At 45.8% G+C, this 16,757-nt stretch overlaps 2 protein-coding genes across 3 annotated transcripts in view; one reads left to right on the forward strand and one right to left on the reverse strand.

The window, feature by feature from the left end:
- cenpp (centromere protein P) overlaps positions 1-1,191 on the forward strand; it is a 92,950-nt gene extending 91,759 nt beyond the window's left edge. For both annotated transcript variants that reach the window (XM_030090972.1, XM_030090973.1), the window contains exons 7-9: positions 126-205; positions 292-383; positions 1,027-1,191. In XM_030090972.1, coding sequence (XP_029946832.1) covers positions 126-205; positions 292-383; positions 1,027-1,157 — 303 coding nt within the window. In that variant the 3' untranslated portion in view covers positions 1,158-1,191. The remainder of the gene's footprint in view (positions 1-125; positions 206-291; positions 384-1,026) is intronic.
- A 449-nt stretch (positions 1,192-1,640) lies between these two features.
- On the reverse strand, positions 1,641-15,064 carry ippk (inositol 1,3,4,5,6-pentakisphosphate 2-kinase). Its single transcript, XM_030090939.1, has 14 exons — positions 14,860-15,064; positions 10,180-10,239; positions 8,524-8,619; positions 8,098-8,164; positions 7,772-7,890; positions 7,449-7,538; positions 7,112-7,170; positions 5,816-5,888; positions 5,583-5,735; positions 5,285-5,405; positions 4,423-4,558; positions 4,245-4,347; positions 4,032-4,123; positions 1,641-3,805 (listed from the first exon to the last, which is right to left on the reverse strand). Exons 1-14 carry the CDS (start codon positions 14,968-14,970, stop codon positions 3,571-3,573), a joined length of 1,515 nt encoding a protein of 504 aa, XP_029946799.1. The 5' UTR covers positions 14,971-15,064; the 3' UTR covers positions 1,641-3,570.
- Positions 15,065-16,757: the final 1,693 nt, after the last annotated feature.

Raw genomic sequence — 16,757 nt, forward strand, 5'->3', positions numbered from 1 at the left:
GATCTTTGTTGTAAATTCATCATTTAAATTGCATTTTTCTGTCAATGTTAATATTTTTAAGGTGTAGTGACTTCTGAGTTTAAGTGATAAACTCCATTCCGTCTATTGTTTTTTTCTCCCTGCAGGAGAAATATCCCGCCGTCGTCTCACTTCCTGGAGGTCACAGTTCGGAGGTCATGACCCTGAATCACCCCGAGCTTCCTGGGTAAACACTCCCACCCTGTACGAAGACAAAGCTGAGGTCTGTAAAGAAAAAATAAATCATATCTTCTCTGCATGTTTGGTTCACAGCTGTGTTTTGTTCCTGCGCTGGTCCGTGGAGGTTTCCAGAGACGGTGTCGTCACTCCGAGGTTCGACCTGCTCACCAAGATCCCGGAAGAAGGTTAGATCCACCTGAGCAGAGTCTACTGTGCACTGAATGCTTGTGAAGCGCTCCTTAAGTGACTATTATTGTTCGAACACTGACATTTATCAGTGTCATATTGTAATACTACTTTGTACCACATGGTGGTGCATTGAGTCATTGTACCTGGTATCCAGGTTTGTTGCAGATAAATATTTAAAAAGAAATCAGAATCGAGTTTGGTCACTTCTTCCTCACATGGGTGTCTCCTGCCCTGAGTTCTGCCTGCAAGCTGTTGAGACAGGTTTGATTTTGCAGATACATTTCATGTCAAACTTATTTCTAAAAAAAAAAAAAAAAAAAAAATTAATTGGCTTCTTCAAATATTTGACTTTTAACCAGTCAATCCATTTGTAACTTGATGTACATCTCAAAAACGCTCTGTCAAAATATAAAAATCTCATGACTAATAGCTTCAGGAGCCCTTTTGAAGTGAGACTCAACATGTCGATAAAATGTTTCTCTGCAAATGGAGTGATTTCCTCCATTTTTAAACTCTTAACATTCAGATCTGATCGTGCATGAGGAACATTTACTTGTATCTAAAATGAGAAAAACTAAACTGAAAGTTTCATGTGGCTGTTTAGTAATTTTGTTTTCCCTCTTCTCTTCATGTGTGCAGCTCTGCAGCTGTTCCCCTCTCCGCCCATAGGTGGCGCTGCCGAGGCCTTTCACAGCCTGCGGGAGCTTCTGGGAGTGGAAGCAGCCATCGAGTCGATGATCAGAGCCGTCAGCCTTTCTCCAGACCTTTGAGCCGGCCGTCGCTCACAGGAAGTGCTCAGGGTGAGCTGCGGTGTTTCAGGACATCAGTGGAGTGAAAACAGGAGACAGAACGAGGGTTTTTAGTCTCTTAGAAGTCTTTATTTCAATAGAAAGAGTGCGACTGTGACGCAGCTGTGACTGCGCAGCTCGTCGGTCAAAATCTACAAAAATAAATAATTTAAATACAAAATGCCGGACAGCAGTGTTGCCTTTGTATTCTCAAATAGTTTCTTCTTCTCTCAGCTATTTACACACACGCAGTTATTACAAGTCTGTAGGAATCACAGTGCTGTGATGTTTCTGCAGGTTGACGCTCAGGCAGCCGGCCGGCCAATCAGCATCCAGCTCAGAGCTGGAGGGGCAACCACGTCGGGGTTCGAGGAAACTGCTGAAATTCATCTGGACTGAACCGCAGTGAGACTTCCTGACGGGATCGTGAACAGATTCTGATCAGGAAACATGTATTTGGACAACTTTCTAATTCTTTCAAATATAAGTTGATAAAATGCAATGTGGGTTTTTTTTTTTTTTATCTGTGCAGATTGTCCTGTAAAGATTGATCTGATAAACATCATGATGATTCCTCATTTCAACGAGTCTGACTCCTGTGAAACGACCTGATAGAATCTGTATCAAATGGTTTTAGTGTTATTGGTGAATTAAAAGTTCCTGTTCTGAGAGTGGTGGTGCCTCTGGGACTCCCATGAGCCTTTGCTGCCCCGCCGGGCCGCGCTGCCTGCTGCGTCTTGTTTCAACAGAATGATCAGTGGTTGGTTCCGCTTGCGGCCGTCCGCCCTCCAGCCGTTGATGTTCGTCACACTTGTAGTGTTTGGACAGAAACGTCTGATTGGCCGACCAGTGAGAAGGAGCGTGGGTTATCCGACTCCCGTAGTGCGGGAAGTTTCCTGACGTCTGATTGGAGGGTGGAGAGCGGGCGCCGGAAACAGGAACTAAAAGTCAAGTGTTACCAGTTTTATGTGAAGCGTGCGGCGGCGCTGCGGGTTCGACCTGGACGGGAACTGCGTTGTGCCCGGACGGTGAAACCTCCCAGCGTCCCTGAACGCATCGTTTCTCCGACCTCAGACGACCCCGAGGAGCTTCGGTTCGGGGTCGTCCGGGGTCGGAGGGACTCGGAGCTCACAGCTGCGTCCCGGCAGCTCGAACTCGTCTGACGGCTGAACACAAAGACGGACGGGTCAGAGGTCAAGAGTCCGTCTTTGTGTTCGGCCTGTAACAAAGTGATGGCCTCCATCCTCCAATCCTGCCACAGCATTTAGGCACAAACACGCCACAGACAACAAGCCACTTATGGCACAAACCCAGCCTGAAGCTCTGCCTGTCCGGTGTTACCCAGCAGCCTTTGCTCCGCTGAGTTAGACACTGCTCAGGTGAGGCGGCGTCACAGCTTCCATGAGATATGAGACAACGAAGAGCAAAGACCGGAAATCAAAGCGAAGCCGCAACACGTTAATTCTAATCAAACAGCTTAAATTAACCAACGGTGACTCCTCGTCGGGAATTAGTCTGTTTTTATATTAAAACCTTTTCCAGCTGATAAATGGGGGTTTTAGGATATGAACTGTTTTTGTTTAGGACTGCTGGTCATGAGTTCGATGTTACGTTACGAGCAAGAGGCTGGTCCGACGTTCAGACATGAAGACGTTTAGCTGTATTTTGACAGAGCGACGCCTCTCCGGGTTAATCAGACCGTTAGTTTACCACCGGAATACGACTTTCCGACAGAACGGAGGAGCCTGGACGCAGTTTTGACAGCAAGACCCCGAAATGTGTCGTGAGAGGATCAGTTCACCCAGCTGCATCCAGGACGCTCACTGGCTTTTCAAATTAAAGGTCCAGGCAATCCGCTGATGATGGGATGTTTTTGGTGAACGAAGCATGAGAGACATTTCATGAAAACAACCTTTCTTTAAATATCCTGATTACATGTTACTCTCGCGATAAATTTCTGGGTGAACTGATCCTTCGCACACTTTTGACCTTTGACCTTGCAGAACAGCCACTTGATGTGAGTTAGCAGCAGGAAACAGGACGAGGCTCTCAGCCTCGGCGCGCCCCCCCCCCCCCCCCCAGCCAGCGTCCTCCCCGAGCCTCTTTAGGTACAGTAACTGGAGCTCATGTTGCCACGGTGACGCCTCAGGACACTTTACGGTAATGACATCATACGGCCGACCGGGAGAACGGCGCCACCACGAGGCTCCCTGTGAGTTTCACAATAAATACAGATGATCCGCAGCAACAGCGGCGGCCTGAAGCGGTAACAGAAAGATGTGGAGCTTGGAGCTGGTGAACTCCTGCAGAGCAGCGGTCTGAGAGGATTCCTGCCGACGAGAAGAGGAAAGTGCTGCAGTGAAGTCTCTGATCAGAGCCGCCGTCGAGCCGCCGCTCACATCGGGTGGAACAGCAGCGTGCACTCCTCTCTCTCCGCAGCCGAGAAGATGCCGGGCAGCGGCGGCAGGGAGCCCTTGGGCAAGGCGCCGCCGGTCCGCAGGTAGCAGGAGACGATCTTCTGGTCCAGGCGCAGCTGGCGGGGGATGCTCTCGAACGGCTTGGGGTCCAAATCCAAGATGGAGACGGAGCAGGAGAAGGCGGGAGGTCTGAAGTCCCTGAGCCGCCGCTGGCTGCAGACAGGAGGAGGGAGAGAGTGAGGCCGGCTGACGGCGCCACCTGCTGGATGCTTTAAACATTCGTTGTGCTTTTATACTTTACAGTGTTTGATTCCAAGAATAAAACCGTGATCATAAGTTTTTATGCACACAGAATTCTGTCCGAAACAAGGGCAGTAAAGATGAAAAATGCCCAGCAGTGTTTAACAAACAGGCTGTTAATGTGGAAGAAGATCCTCACCCTTCATCATCGTCCTCTTCCTCGGCGCTGGGCACCAGGGCCACCATGATGGAGCAGTCCTTGGCTGTCATGGCAACGCGGTATTGATGGACCTGCAGTCAGAGAACGCAATATGTTGGACACCAACCGTTTCAAAGGCGTCACACAACACTTCAGTCTGCGTGTTCGATCTTTTTATTTTGTAGATGTCAAATCGATTTCTGTCTGTTTGACCTTGGCCGCAGCGTATTCCACAGAGCCGTCGTCCTCCGAGGAGCATTTCTGCAGCTTCTCCAGGAAGGCCTCGTTATACGGGCCGTCGATCTGGAGACGAGACCTGCCGCAGGGGGACAGCGACTTTACAGACCGAACCTCGCTGGCAGCTTTAATCGTCTCCGCTCTCCAGCCTTACCGCTCCTTAGGGAAGTCCTGCAGGTGCTGCTCCACTCTGCGGTACAGAGGAAACAGTCCTTCAATGTCCAACGTGTCCAACATCTGAGTCTGAAGGATCCTGAACAAGACGCTGTCGCTCGGTAAACCCTGAGATCCTGCAGAGACATTCAGAACAGAACCATGATTAAACACATTTAGCTGCAGCTCTTAGATTTAACATTAGGATGTTATTGCTGCTATGAAGCACCTCTGTCAATCATAAGCATGGAACCAAAAGCACAAACTTGCACCTTCGGGTCTCCGTTCTGCACGTTTACAGTCACAGCCGGATGTAACGAGACAAATGTTTGTGCTGAGAAAAACAAGCGCTCCTTTCAACGTGCAAACATTTGTGAAGGAGGCCGCCGCACAGGAAAAGGCTTTGTGAGGATGAAAGAGGCAGAAGGCTGTGAGCGGATCTGAGAGACTGCTTTCACCCTGCAGGTCACTCCAGGTCACACAGCCAGGCCGAGACTCTGAGAACTCAGGCTGGAGCAACGCAGCCTGGAGCCTGAACAACAACTACTGTCACTTCAGATCCAGCAGGGGATTCAGTTTCAATAAAAACGATGCATTTAGATTATACAATACATTAACTAATGAGAGTTTCCTACTTTTTTCTGAGGGGAGCTGCTGGGAGGTCTTTAATTATTTACATCACTGCAGCACAAGCATTCAAATACACACGATTCTGCAAGATGCTTCAGGCTTTCTGCAGCAGTTCCTGCAGATTGTTTCTTCTCTTATGGGAGATTCAATCATCCTAAATAAAGTTCAGGTCTGTTGTGGTGAACATTCAATGTCTGACGGCCCGCTGCCGGGTGCAGCGAGGAGTTCCTCACCGTGGCGTATCCGCTCCTTGTTGAAGAGGCTGGCTTCACAAAAGCTGCGGCTTTCCCCTCGTCTGTCCGTCAGCCCTCCTCCATCTCCTCCTCCACCGCTCAGCAGGGCGTTCACCAGGACCTGCGGGAACAGAGAATGTAAATCAACTTTCTTTGAAATCCCAGCAGACTTCAGAACACTGCCCGTCACTTGCTTTACACGCGAGCTGCGAATTAGTTTTAATCAATGATACATTATTAGAAACCGCCATTTCCTGTGCCGCTCCGCCCTCTCCTGTGTCTGTGTGGATTTATTTACCTGGATGAAGTCGCTGAGGACGGCTTTGCTCGTCATGTGACTGTTGATCCGGTTGTTTCCGTACATGAAATACGGTCTGAGATGATGCAGCAGACAGTTGAGGTCCGGTGAGTCGTCGCTGCCTTCCTTACTGCTGTAAATACACTGACCTCCCTGACACACACACACACAGGGAGTTGGTCTTTGCAGAGAGTTATTAAGACAGTAACAAGACGACCTATGATTCAGCTCACCTTAAATATCTTAAAGTTGTTCTGAGGTTCTTCTACCAGGTGTCTGACTGCAAAGTGCATCCTCTGTCTGTTCCTGCAGATCACAGGAGAACACGGTGTTCAGCAGCAGGACAGTCGAGCTCGTTTCCCCCCCCTTTTAATCAGAAGCTGAATCTGCAGTGGAGGCTAAAGGAGCTCCCTGCAGGCTGCAGCTTAAAGAGCACCAAGACTCATCAGGTTCAAGATTAAAATAAGTAAAAAGCAATACAAACTTGACAGAATGTCACAAATGAGGACGCTGTTTCAACCTGTTGGGGTGAACATACTGCAAACATCAAATTCAGTTGGTTTCATATCCAACTGTAAAATTATGGCTCAAAAAGCAGCATTAAAAGGCAGACAGTAATCCTCTTCAGAGACATCCAGCACATCTTGTACGATTCACACAAAGGATTCAGCTGCTTTCATCAGAAGTTGAAAAATAATGCTTCCGTTTGACCACCAGGTGGCAGTGGTGTAGCCATCACCCAACAGCCGATCAGATGGAAAGATCATAATCTCTTTATCAGTACAGTAGCTTTCATATCTAGTTCAGAGTGAAATCATTAACTTCATGAAGTCTGTTTCTGACGACATCGCTGCAGCTCAGAGGAAGTTTCCAATTTTTGGTTTGTTCGCTCCACCCGCCTGAACTTACATCTCACTGACGACGCCACACAGAAACACTCCTGTAGAGCGCCACAACAACAGGGACCCTGCTGTAAATCTGTCGGCCGTCTGTTCAGGTGCAGCTGAGACGACCTCCGTGTTAATGCAGTAAATACAAACTGCAGTGAAATGAACTGAAATGCTAACGGACCGTTCTTTATTCAATGCCTATATATAGCATCAACAACAAAACGGTCAACGTAGGCACTTCTACAAAGAAACATCTGTTTTTCTGGTCCATTTTGGCCGTCACACTAACACCACAGAGTGGGTGTTGTCCTGCAAACAGCTGCGGAGTCTAGACCGGCTAATTCCTGCAATCTGGCTCCGCCGGCGCGATCTGTCATTAACATAAACATCAACCGTCCCGACTCGCTGCATCTGAAGGACAGTGACGAGCAGAAGGTTGTCACGCAGGACAGAAACGTCTCCTCCGGCTAAGAAGACAGCCGGCCAATCAACCTTACACAACCCAAAAATCAAACTGAAGAAAACCATACACATGATTGATGTAACATCTGGGTACGTTTGTAAGCGTTAAACGTCTCGAGAACTGAAAAGTGGTGACAGCAGGTGAGTAAAAGCATCAGTCTGCTGCAGCGAACTGACCCTGAGAAGAGGTCCAGAGGACAGTACAGGCTGCGTCTCTTCCACTTCCCGTTGGCCACCTGGAGGGAGAACGACACATGGAGAGGCTCAGAGAGCTGAGCGGCTGTTCTGGACACCGGCGGAAGCAGGACTGTGTCTGGCTGTGACTGCTTTCACCCGATGGTTTTCTCAATGAAGCAATACAATATAGAGAACATCATTTTGAAAAAGAAGCACAGAGACTAAAACAAGATGTGAGGGAACGTTTTTACGAAGAATTGGGGGGATGGAGCCGAGTCGCTCACACTAAAAATACTGATCCTGAACCGTTTCAGGACCGCAGTGACTTCATTTTTACCTTGTAATGCTGGTGCATGCAAAAGCGGCACACTTTGGTCTTGATGTCTTTGCTGACGTGTTTGGGAGACGGCAGGAAGCCACATTTAGGCTGAAAACACAAAGAAACCCAGTGAATGTCGCACACTGACAGCCAGACGATGTTCTTATCCCGGTTTGTATTTCTCAAAGTATAGCTGGTCTCAACAGAGGAAACGTCACTGAAACCCAAATAAAGACCGAAACACGTTCATAGTTTCACGTTTCTTCATGACTACTGAACATTTTCTCTCTTACTGGAACAATGTCCTATTCTAGCCTGAAAACAGACGTGTGTGTGCGTACCTTGATTTCAATGCAGAGAGGGGGAGTGTGTGTTGGCTGGTGGAGGGCTGGAGATGTCAGGTTGGGCAGACAGAGAGCACAGCCGCTGTAGATGTCCATGACCTTATCACATCTCCAGGCTGACACACACACACACACACACACACACACACAGAGAGACATGCAGTTTGTGTTTCACATCAAAAGTGTTGGATTTGTTAGTAACAGTCTGTAAATGTGTCAGAATCGTGGGACTCTGATTCGTTTCTGCTTTTCCCAGACTGGAGTCAGTCTGCTCACCTTGTTCCGCTAAATTGGCTGCAGCTGCAGTGAAACTCGACTCTTACCTGGTCTCTGATGCTGAATTTTGATTGATAGTTGTCTCACAAACTCCAGAGGCAGTTTGACCACTTCCTGAAAGCGACACAGAGTCAGAGTTACTGTGTGAATGGCTCCGTTTGAACGATTCCCTTCTAGGGATGGGAACTTATACGATTTTTATGATTCCACTTCTGCTTAAGGATTCGGTGCTTTATCGATTCTTATAACCTAAAATTAGGCACCAGGTGGTTTTACACATTCCTAAAACCTTCCAGACTTCAACACCGTGACTCACTGTTTCAAAGACTTCCTGTTTCAGATAAAAACTGCATCAAATTTCACACCATCTTAGAATAGTATTACAGCTGAATCTGTAAAGCAGGATAATTTTTTTTTTTTTTTTAATGGAATCAAACTCAGATAAAGGGACATTTGTTCTTTCTTTGTCTTACCCCGCTGTGGATAAACTTTTCCCCCAACAGGTTGCTCATCACGTTGGAGCTGAAGTCCACGATGTTCTGGATCTGCCTGAAGGCCTGTTCTGCGGTCTGGAGGACACACACACACACAATCAGACACACACAACTTGACTTGACCTTTCTAAGCCACAGAAGACAATGGTGTCACAGAGGACTCGGCCTCCAGAGCTGATCACCGTCTGACTCGCTTCGTGATCGGGCCTCGTGTTTTTCCAGAGATTCAAACGGATCTATTGTTGTCTGTTGACATGCAGACAGGCGCTCACACAGAGCTGGGTCCTGAGGGCCGGGGCCAGATGCATCATGTTCATGTGGAACTAAAACTCTGGAGGTCACCTGAAGCACTTTCCTGCGACAGACTCAGCGTGGAAGTGAAATTACGGCAGTTTCAGTGGAGCAGGACGGCTCCCTCACCCTGTTGGTTCTGGTCTGTGTTGAATTATTACTCCTCACACAAATCGAAACATAATTTCAAACAATACGGGGCAAACTGTTACTCCAGAAACATTCCAACCAACCCCACAACAATAAGCTGGTTAAACATTTTTTTCCTCAAAGTTTCTCTGGACAGCAAGAAAAACTCCTCCAAAATCTTTTTATCTTTCAGTTGAAGAATTTAAACTATGTGAGCCTGATTTCCTGGAGTTTTTGATGAATTATGAATAATGGCATGTTTTTCTTGCTGTTTCTACAAATATACTATCAGCCATTAATAATTCAAAATGTAGCCGCTATGTTCTCTTAAACCTGGAATTGGAAGGGAGTTTCAAAGGGAGAGCAGCAGGCGTGCAGCACAGAATTTGAATACCGAGTTCAGGCCAGGCCACGCTTTAGTTTACATATGGACCAGGGAGCCTATAATCTCACCAGGATGTAAAAACAACTGCGGCGCCGACGACGGCGGCTTTAGCTCCATGTAAATTGAGGCCTGTGCTGCTGCCTGGGCCCTTGGACAGATCGGACAGGAGGCCTGCTAACCGGCAGGAGCCACAGCTTGGACGTCATCTACAGATATCATCCCTCGGTTATCAACAGGAAGTTTTCGTTCCCACGGACTGTGACGAGTTATTTACCTTAAAACTAGTTCAGCGGCTTTATCTGTGTTTGCTCTGACTGTGGGATCATGTGCAGCTATGAGGTTGTTGATTCCAGCAAACAGTGTCATCAAACATGAATCAAACAACTGAACACTGACTGAATACGTCTCGATCAGGGGTGTCAAACATAAGGCACATGGGCCAAAACCAGCCCACAAGAAGCTCAATTCCGGTCGGCCAAAGACCAGCGGACACAACACTGAGATATCGGATGCTGCCATAAAAGCGAGCTACTTTATTGCTCGCAAACTAGCCTCATGCATAATGCAATAGCGACGCTTTTTTGCGACATTTCACTGTTCTTTCCACCAGAAGTTCACGTTAAAATTGGCTTCATGTTGAGATTTTAGTCATTTTTAATCAGTTATCTGGTCTTGTGAAAACAGGTTATTATGGTTCTATTTTATCAAGATGAAGCAGGGCTGATTGTGCGTGACACTTGTGGTCAAGATGTAACTTATTTTCAAAATGTCTTATTTTACATGACCATGAGCGATCCTCGGGTGGAGCTTCAGGGATGGCTTGAAATTACCTGTGGGGGGTTTTCAGAGTCCTCTGCTGGATACTTGAGGAGGCGCAAAACTCTGGAAAGCTGCAACGGCAGAGAGAATTTCTGTTAGTTTAAATGTCTAAAGCAGTTCTTGTCCAGGAAGTCTCTGGGTGGTTTCAAAGTGCTGCTCTCACAGCTGGGCAGACAGGTCTCCTAAACCAGAAGAACCTTCATCAGTATCATTCAGTGTGGCATTATATTGCAGACGTGTCACATCAAAGTGTGTGAACACAACAACAGAGTTGTTTCAAAAACCTGATGATTCCTGAAAAAAAAAAAAAAAAAAAAAAGAATCTGAGCATAAAACTTGCTTAAAGACCTAATGACACAGTTGCTTAGGAACAACCCACAAAGCATATTTCAGCTTGAGAAACGCCTGCTGATCGTTTCCCACAGTGTGACAGGAACACCAAGTCCATTCTGTCGAGACTGGGGTGTGTCGAGGAAGACGTTCGAGTGGGAGATCAGAGCGAACTCCGGTTTGTAAATCTCTAAATACGTCAATGTGCAAGTCCAGACTGGTGGGACTCGGTGAGAACATAAAGAGGAACAACAATGAATCACTGTCAGCACATGAGCATTAGTCACTTCCATGTACCTGACAGTGGGCTGACAAAATTCCATGACTGTCCACATAAAAACCGAGCGACACGCCGATCTTCAGGAACTGTCTCCCAGCCCCACTAATGATTTCAAACATCTTGCTGACACTTTGGGAACAGATGCTGCAGCTAAAGGACAGCTGTCTCATCGGGACGAGCCGGCAGTCACAAAAGTTACGGCACAGGCCACATGGGTGCAAATGCCATCAGCAGCGAGTCCGCGGTTAGACTTCCTCTGTTCCCAGCCTGACCTTCACTACATGCTGCCATTTCGCCAACCTGTCTCTCCTCCACCAGGGGCGGGGGACTGCTGAAATGTGGATCTCTGAAAGGAGGCGTTCACGTCAGATCGACTTATTGTGGAAACAGAATTCCTGTTGACATGTAAACATCACACAGTGAAATGTTCCATCTGAACTGCATAAGAAACTCATTGTGTAAGTGTATGTAAATCCACAGCATGATTCATACATGAATAACATAAGCTTCCTGACATTTCCTCCTATGTATTCCGATTAATGCCTGAGCTTAACCCCCCCCTGCCAAACATGAGTGATTATGTAAGAGCAGAGTGATGAAAACTCTGCATACAGCCTTGTGCAACTGTATGCCGCGGCTCCTACTACTTCTGACAGTATCTTACTTTATGTTTGCTTTTGTGATTGTAGAGACTGCTGAATCAAAATACATTTGTTGTCTTTATCATTAACAGCTTTACAGCTGATTTTTCTGATCTTATCTGCACAGCACAAGTTACCAAGTCCTTAATGTTACACCACATGATGAATTTATCTTTAATTACATTTTCATAAAATGTCCATTGCGTGGCATCTTAAAGTGGAAAGGATTCCCTCCAGTAAAATCATGTATCCTTAGATGAACAGCCTGAAAGAAACTGAAAACACCCATTGAAGATGATGTAAAAAAAAAAATTAAAAAAAAAGACTGATATTGTTTATCAATGCAGCGCTGATAAAACTCCCGGTATCAGTGTTAACCTGTGAAATCTGTAGACATTATACAGTAACATAATCTGAGACAAGAGATTAACTTCAATTGTGAATATCCTGATAGGACGTAAGATATGTCTTTTTAGTCCAGCCAAATACTGGAAAATACAGCAAAAACATAGTTCTTAAGAAAGACTTTCAGTGTGACAATATACCAGCCTCATTAGAGTTCTCAGAGCAACACAGTGGGAGTGTGATCTGTGTGACAGACTGCTGTCTCACTCAAAATCTGCTAAATGACATGTGTCATCATTAGGGTGGATACCTTCCAAATTGAAAGGGACATGGTGTGGCTGCTATTTACAATGGATGTTTCAAGATTTAACAAAAGGTAATTATGGGAGACTGAATAATTAAGCTGTTGCAGAAGGTAATAGGACTGTCTTCCCTGTCTAACACCCTATCAATCCCAGGAAGCATAAACTATCACACCAGTTCCATTCCCAGCCACCCCCAGTTCATAATTTTATGGATAAAAGTTACATCAAATTTTTACAGCATAACTTTTATTTAATAACCTTTCGGTTTCTTACAAATGATCTTCTACTCAAAACATCACATGGTTATCCTGAAATTCTGATCTGATATCTGTTGCAGATCATGGTTAACTCAGATAAACTCTGTTTTCGTTTTAACATGGAACACTTCACTTGTTGGTGGGTAGAAATGAAAAGTTCCTGGAAGAACTTGTTTTTTGAATGTCCGGTGGTGAAAAGGCATGACTGAAGAAAACACCATTGAACATGTGCAAGCAGCACTCTGAGATTAGCGCTGTTGAATGGTTGCACTCTGCTTTCCCACACTCTCCACAGCGTCACGGACGTGTCCCTGAACGCACCGCCGGACCCGGATCACTGAACCCCCCCTCAGCCCAGCCTCTCAGCCGGCTCCCCAGCAGGTCCTGGTGCAGGGCAGCAGTCGGGGCCGGGTTGTCCTGTTTGTGTGGCCGCAGCTGAGCTGCAGGCTGCCGGATGGTCGAATCAGCGAGAGCCGCGAGCGGCTAATGAAGCTCCGCGGTGAAGTTAGACTCTGATTCGTAGTCACCCTCTGAGGTGAGGCGAGGGGAAAACTTCACATTAAATTCACTCCTTCACTTTGGATCCAAGTGCAGGAAACATTACAGAGTTGTCCAATCTGTCCCATTTACAATCCCAAATTTTTTAAAAAAAGGAACATCTCAGGTTCATTTCATGCCACTTCTTTATTGAAGATATCCATCTTCAACCTCTCCAGGCTCAGCGGTTTGAATTTATACAAATAAACTCTTATGAATTAAAATGCCTTCAATTTGAACCTCGCTCTCTAGGCTAATACTGTATTAACCGAGCTAAATTTAGCCCTTTCTGTTGAAACCGATCCACACGCGCGCGCGTGCGCACACGCACATATAAACCCCAAACTGGCTACTTAATCAATTTATCCACCAAACAAACCAATCCGCTTCATTAGATTGTCTTGACAGTTATTCTGCAGTGGACGATGGCCATATTTATGCAGCCAGTCTCATTGGGAGCTATAATTAGCATGAAGAAGGACGACAAGTCCTGGAGGTGCTGGAACACAGAGATCTGATCTCAGCGCCATTGTGTCCACATGTGACATTACAAGAGAAGATGGAATGATCCGAGAGATGCTGAAGATCTGCCAGCTTTCAAGGCCTCTTTAAACTCCCATCAGCAGTTGATGCAGAATCTGTGTGCAAGTGCAAGACTCGATGTTCTGTCTTCACTCACTCCGCAGCAAACCTGCTCCCAGCAGAGGGGAAACAAGTGGAGGGAGCATTTCGGGTCAACTTTGATCTGTCTGGTCTGGGATGATTCAGAAAAGGCTCGGCAGAATTTGTAAAGACTACAAGAAATCCGCACCTCCAATTTCTGCATTTTATATACAAAAAAAAAAAAAAAAAAAAAAAATACAGTGACAATGATAAGCAATCTATTCTAATTTTCCAATAATAATCAAGGTCAAGTTTATAAATCTTAAGTAGAACATGTTTATATTAGAGCTTCCTCTGAGGACTACATTTGCTATAATAGACAAAAGAATGTTTTTTCTTTCTTTTTTTGTATTTTAAGAGAATTACCAAATTAGGCACAGTCACACATCTACACTTTTTAAATCAGTCCAGATCTGAAAGAATTTGGCAAAGTGGTTCCTCCCCCAGTTTACCTGTAAATGTGGAGGAACTTTGATACAAAGAACAACATTTTGGTTTTGATAGATAAAAAAGTCCATATTTTCTTAACCATGTTCAAGTATTTCACATCTTCAGAGTAGGATGGTGTCCTAGGATGATTCATTTTAACGTAAAATAATGTAAACTGACAAAGAGTTCATTTTGTCTGCAGACTCTCCCTCTACATTTTTTAAATTCCCAATCAGAAGCTGCTGTTGGAGTTTGTTTTCTGTGATTTGTATTAATGTAGATCAAGATTGAAGAGTCATTAGGGTATAACCTGCTCAAGATTTGGTGCCATGTCGTCTGTGAGCGGAAAAATAACCCCCAACCCAGTCTTGTAAGGCCGTTAATGCTCCAGTGTTGGGGGGTCTAGGTAGGTTTTAGACCCTGAATGGTCCGGGCAGGGTTCCAGCTCGCCGCTTTATCATGGCGTTCCCCTTTAACTGCTGAGTCGGAAACAGTGAATCACAGGCTAACTTCAGTCCACCTCCACATCAGTGTTTGACACTTTCAGCTTCAACCCCTCATAGACACGACAATAACACAGCAGTAGCTAAATCCTAAAGCTAGCTGAATCCACTTCTTAAATTTTAATCTGTGTTGATGAGTAGTAAAGTATTTCTAATGGGGATGAACGGTGTATGAAGGACTAGCCGCCTGCTAGAAGCTCGGCTAAGCTAAAAGAAGAAACAACCGCTAACAGTGTGAATAAACTCTGACATTTGACCTTCCGGTGGGAGAAAACAATCACCAAAACATTCAGAGAGAAGTTTAAATCCTCAGAAAAGAAACCGGATAAAACCACTTTTAAAGATGACCAGATGGTGCAGGTTTAGCAGAACTTAGCTCGCTGTTAGCCTCGCTGGCTCACCTGGACGTGAGAGACCACCAGGCTCTTGTTCCCCTCTCCGTGGTACTTCCAGTCGTTCTCGTCCATTTTGTCCACTTCCATCCCGTGAAAGGAGCAGCCACACACGGACATACAAGGGCCCGGAAACTGACACCGACTGTGACCGGTACCGGTGACTGACAGCGGCGAAGTACAAGTCCGACAAACGGGAGAGAGGTAGGGAGAGAGACCCAGGCAGAGAGAGAGAGAGAGAGAGAGGAAGGGAGTGGGAGAGAGAGAGAGAGGTGCTTCCCGGCTCCCGTACTATTATCATACTGATTCCGGTTAACCTTTCAAAATAAAGGCCTCAACCAAAAAGAGGAAAAACGTGTCAGTGGGGGACTGAGGCCTTTTTCATGAGAGTGGTGGCAGAGGGGGAAGAAAGTGTTCCTGTGTCGTGAGGTTCTGGTCTCCTGGTGGACCGGGACCTCCTTCCGCAGGGGAGAGTTTGAACGAGTTGGTGAGCAGGGTGGGATCGGTCAGCCATCATCTTGCCTGCAGGCCTCAGGGTCCTGGAGGTGTGCAGGTTATGGAGGGAAGGCAAACTGCAGCCAATGATCTTTTCTGCAGAGAGTAATACAATATACTAAACAAATACAGACACATCAAATGGAAATATTTATGCAGTAAGCAGAAGATACTTGTGTTTTAGTGAAGGTGCATCCGCACTTGATGGCAAAAGAGAAGCATGAGGAAATTATGCAATAATTGACATTGCTAAAAACCCTGCTGGTGAAGTGAATCCACCTCTTTGCTTTTTCCTGTGTAGGTCACAGTGGCTGGAGTTCTAGTTGAACCCATGATTGTCTCTCTCTCTCTCTCTCTCTCTCTCTCTCTCTCTCTCTCTCTCTCTCTCTCTCTCTCTCTCTCTCTCTCTCTCTCAGTGCTGAGTTGAATCAGAGATTTTTTTTTATTATTGTTAAAGTGCCTAGAAATCACTGTGTTGTATTTGGCGCTACATAAATAAAGAACTGAATTGTATTTTCTTGTTGTTGGGCAAGGGCGCTAACCACTGCTTCACCATGAGACCCCCTGTTGAGTGATAAACTCAGCAAAATGCTCAGTATTTTCTTGCTCTCATGCAATATATTATCAATGGTTTCCATTTTATATGGATGTATTATGTTGAGAAAAGGCATCATAACACATATCTTTCAATGACATGAATTTAGTTATCTCATTTTTGTAATTCTTCATTTTCCTTTGCGCTTCCCTTTTCTTTGAAAGACATAAATTCAGCGATCTTATTTCGAAGTTTCTCTGTGTTTTTCCTGCTAACTGAATCAAGCTTGCTTCGCTCTATCTCTGACAGGCATGTTGATCAGCCAATCCGCGGTCCCGCTGCCTGTCAAACCCCGCCCCTTCACTCTGATTGGTCAGAAGAAGCAGGAGCCGGGTCGGACAGGTGGGACTGTCATGTGCTTTATGTACGTCTTTCTGAGCGTCCTGAACATCATGTGTATGAATCAGCAAACGGTGGAAAAGCTGATCGGTATGAATTACTTTCACTTTCTAAAAATAGATCATATGATTTCACCACATCGTAAAATTGTCCCCAGTTGGATCCTAGGTTTGAGAACACTTCCCAGCACTCTCTGAACCCTGTCTTCTTTTGTCCAGTGATGGGCTGTTTGGCAGTCTGTCCATGATCTACTGTACTTTTCATCCAGAGTTGGTTTTGGGTCAAAGCAGCCAGTTTATTGACACAATTTCTTTTACATGAATGGGATTCATCGTGTGCACTGCAGAATCTGAGTTGTAGTTGGAAGCAGTTTAGCAGTTTTGGTGTCAAAGACTATTTATCTGGGAGGGAGATGTGGCTTTGAAACATGGGTGAACAGTTTGGAGACGGGATGGGCTTCGGCGGATGGGCTGTGGTC

The sequence above is a fragment of the Salarias fasciatus genome, chromosome 5 (assembly GCF_902148845.1).
Source record: "Salarias fasciatus chromosome 5, fSalaFa1.1, whole genome shotgun sequence".
In the NCBI taxonomy this organism is placed as follows: domain Eukaryota; kingdom Metazoa; phylum Chordata; class Actinopteri; order Blenniiformes; family Blenniidae; genus Salarias; species Salarias fasciatus.

What these genes read in the sequence shown, in the direction of transcription:
- ippk (XM_030090939.1), bottom strand. Translation starts at nt 14,970, where the DNA reads ATGTCCGTGTGTGGCTGCTCCTTTCACGGGATGGAAGTGGACAAAATG. An exon ending in AATTCAGCATCAGAGACCAG is followed by an intron (nt 7,891 to 8,097) that starts GTAAGAGTCGAG and finishes TGTGTGTGTCAG; the next exon opens with CCTGGAGATGTGATAAGGTC. An exon ending in CCTCTGGACCTCTTCTCAGG is followed by an intron (nt 5,889 to 7,111) that starts GTCAGTTCGCTG and finishes TGTGATCTGCAG; the next exon opens with GAACAGACAGAGGATGCACT.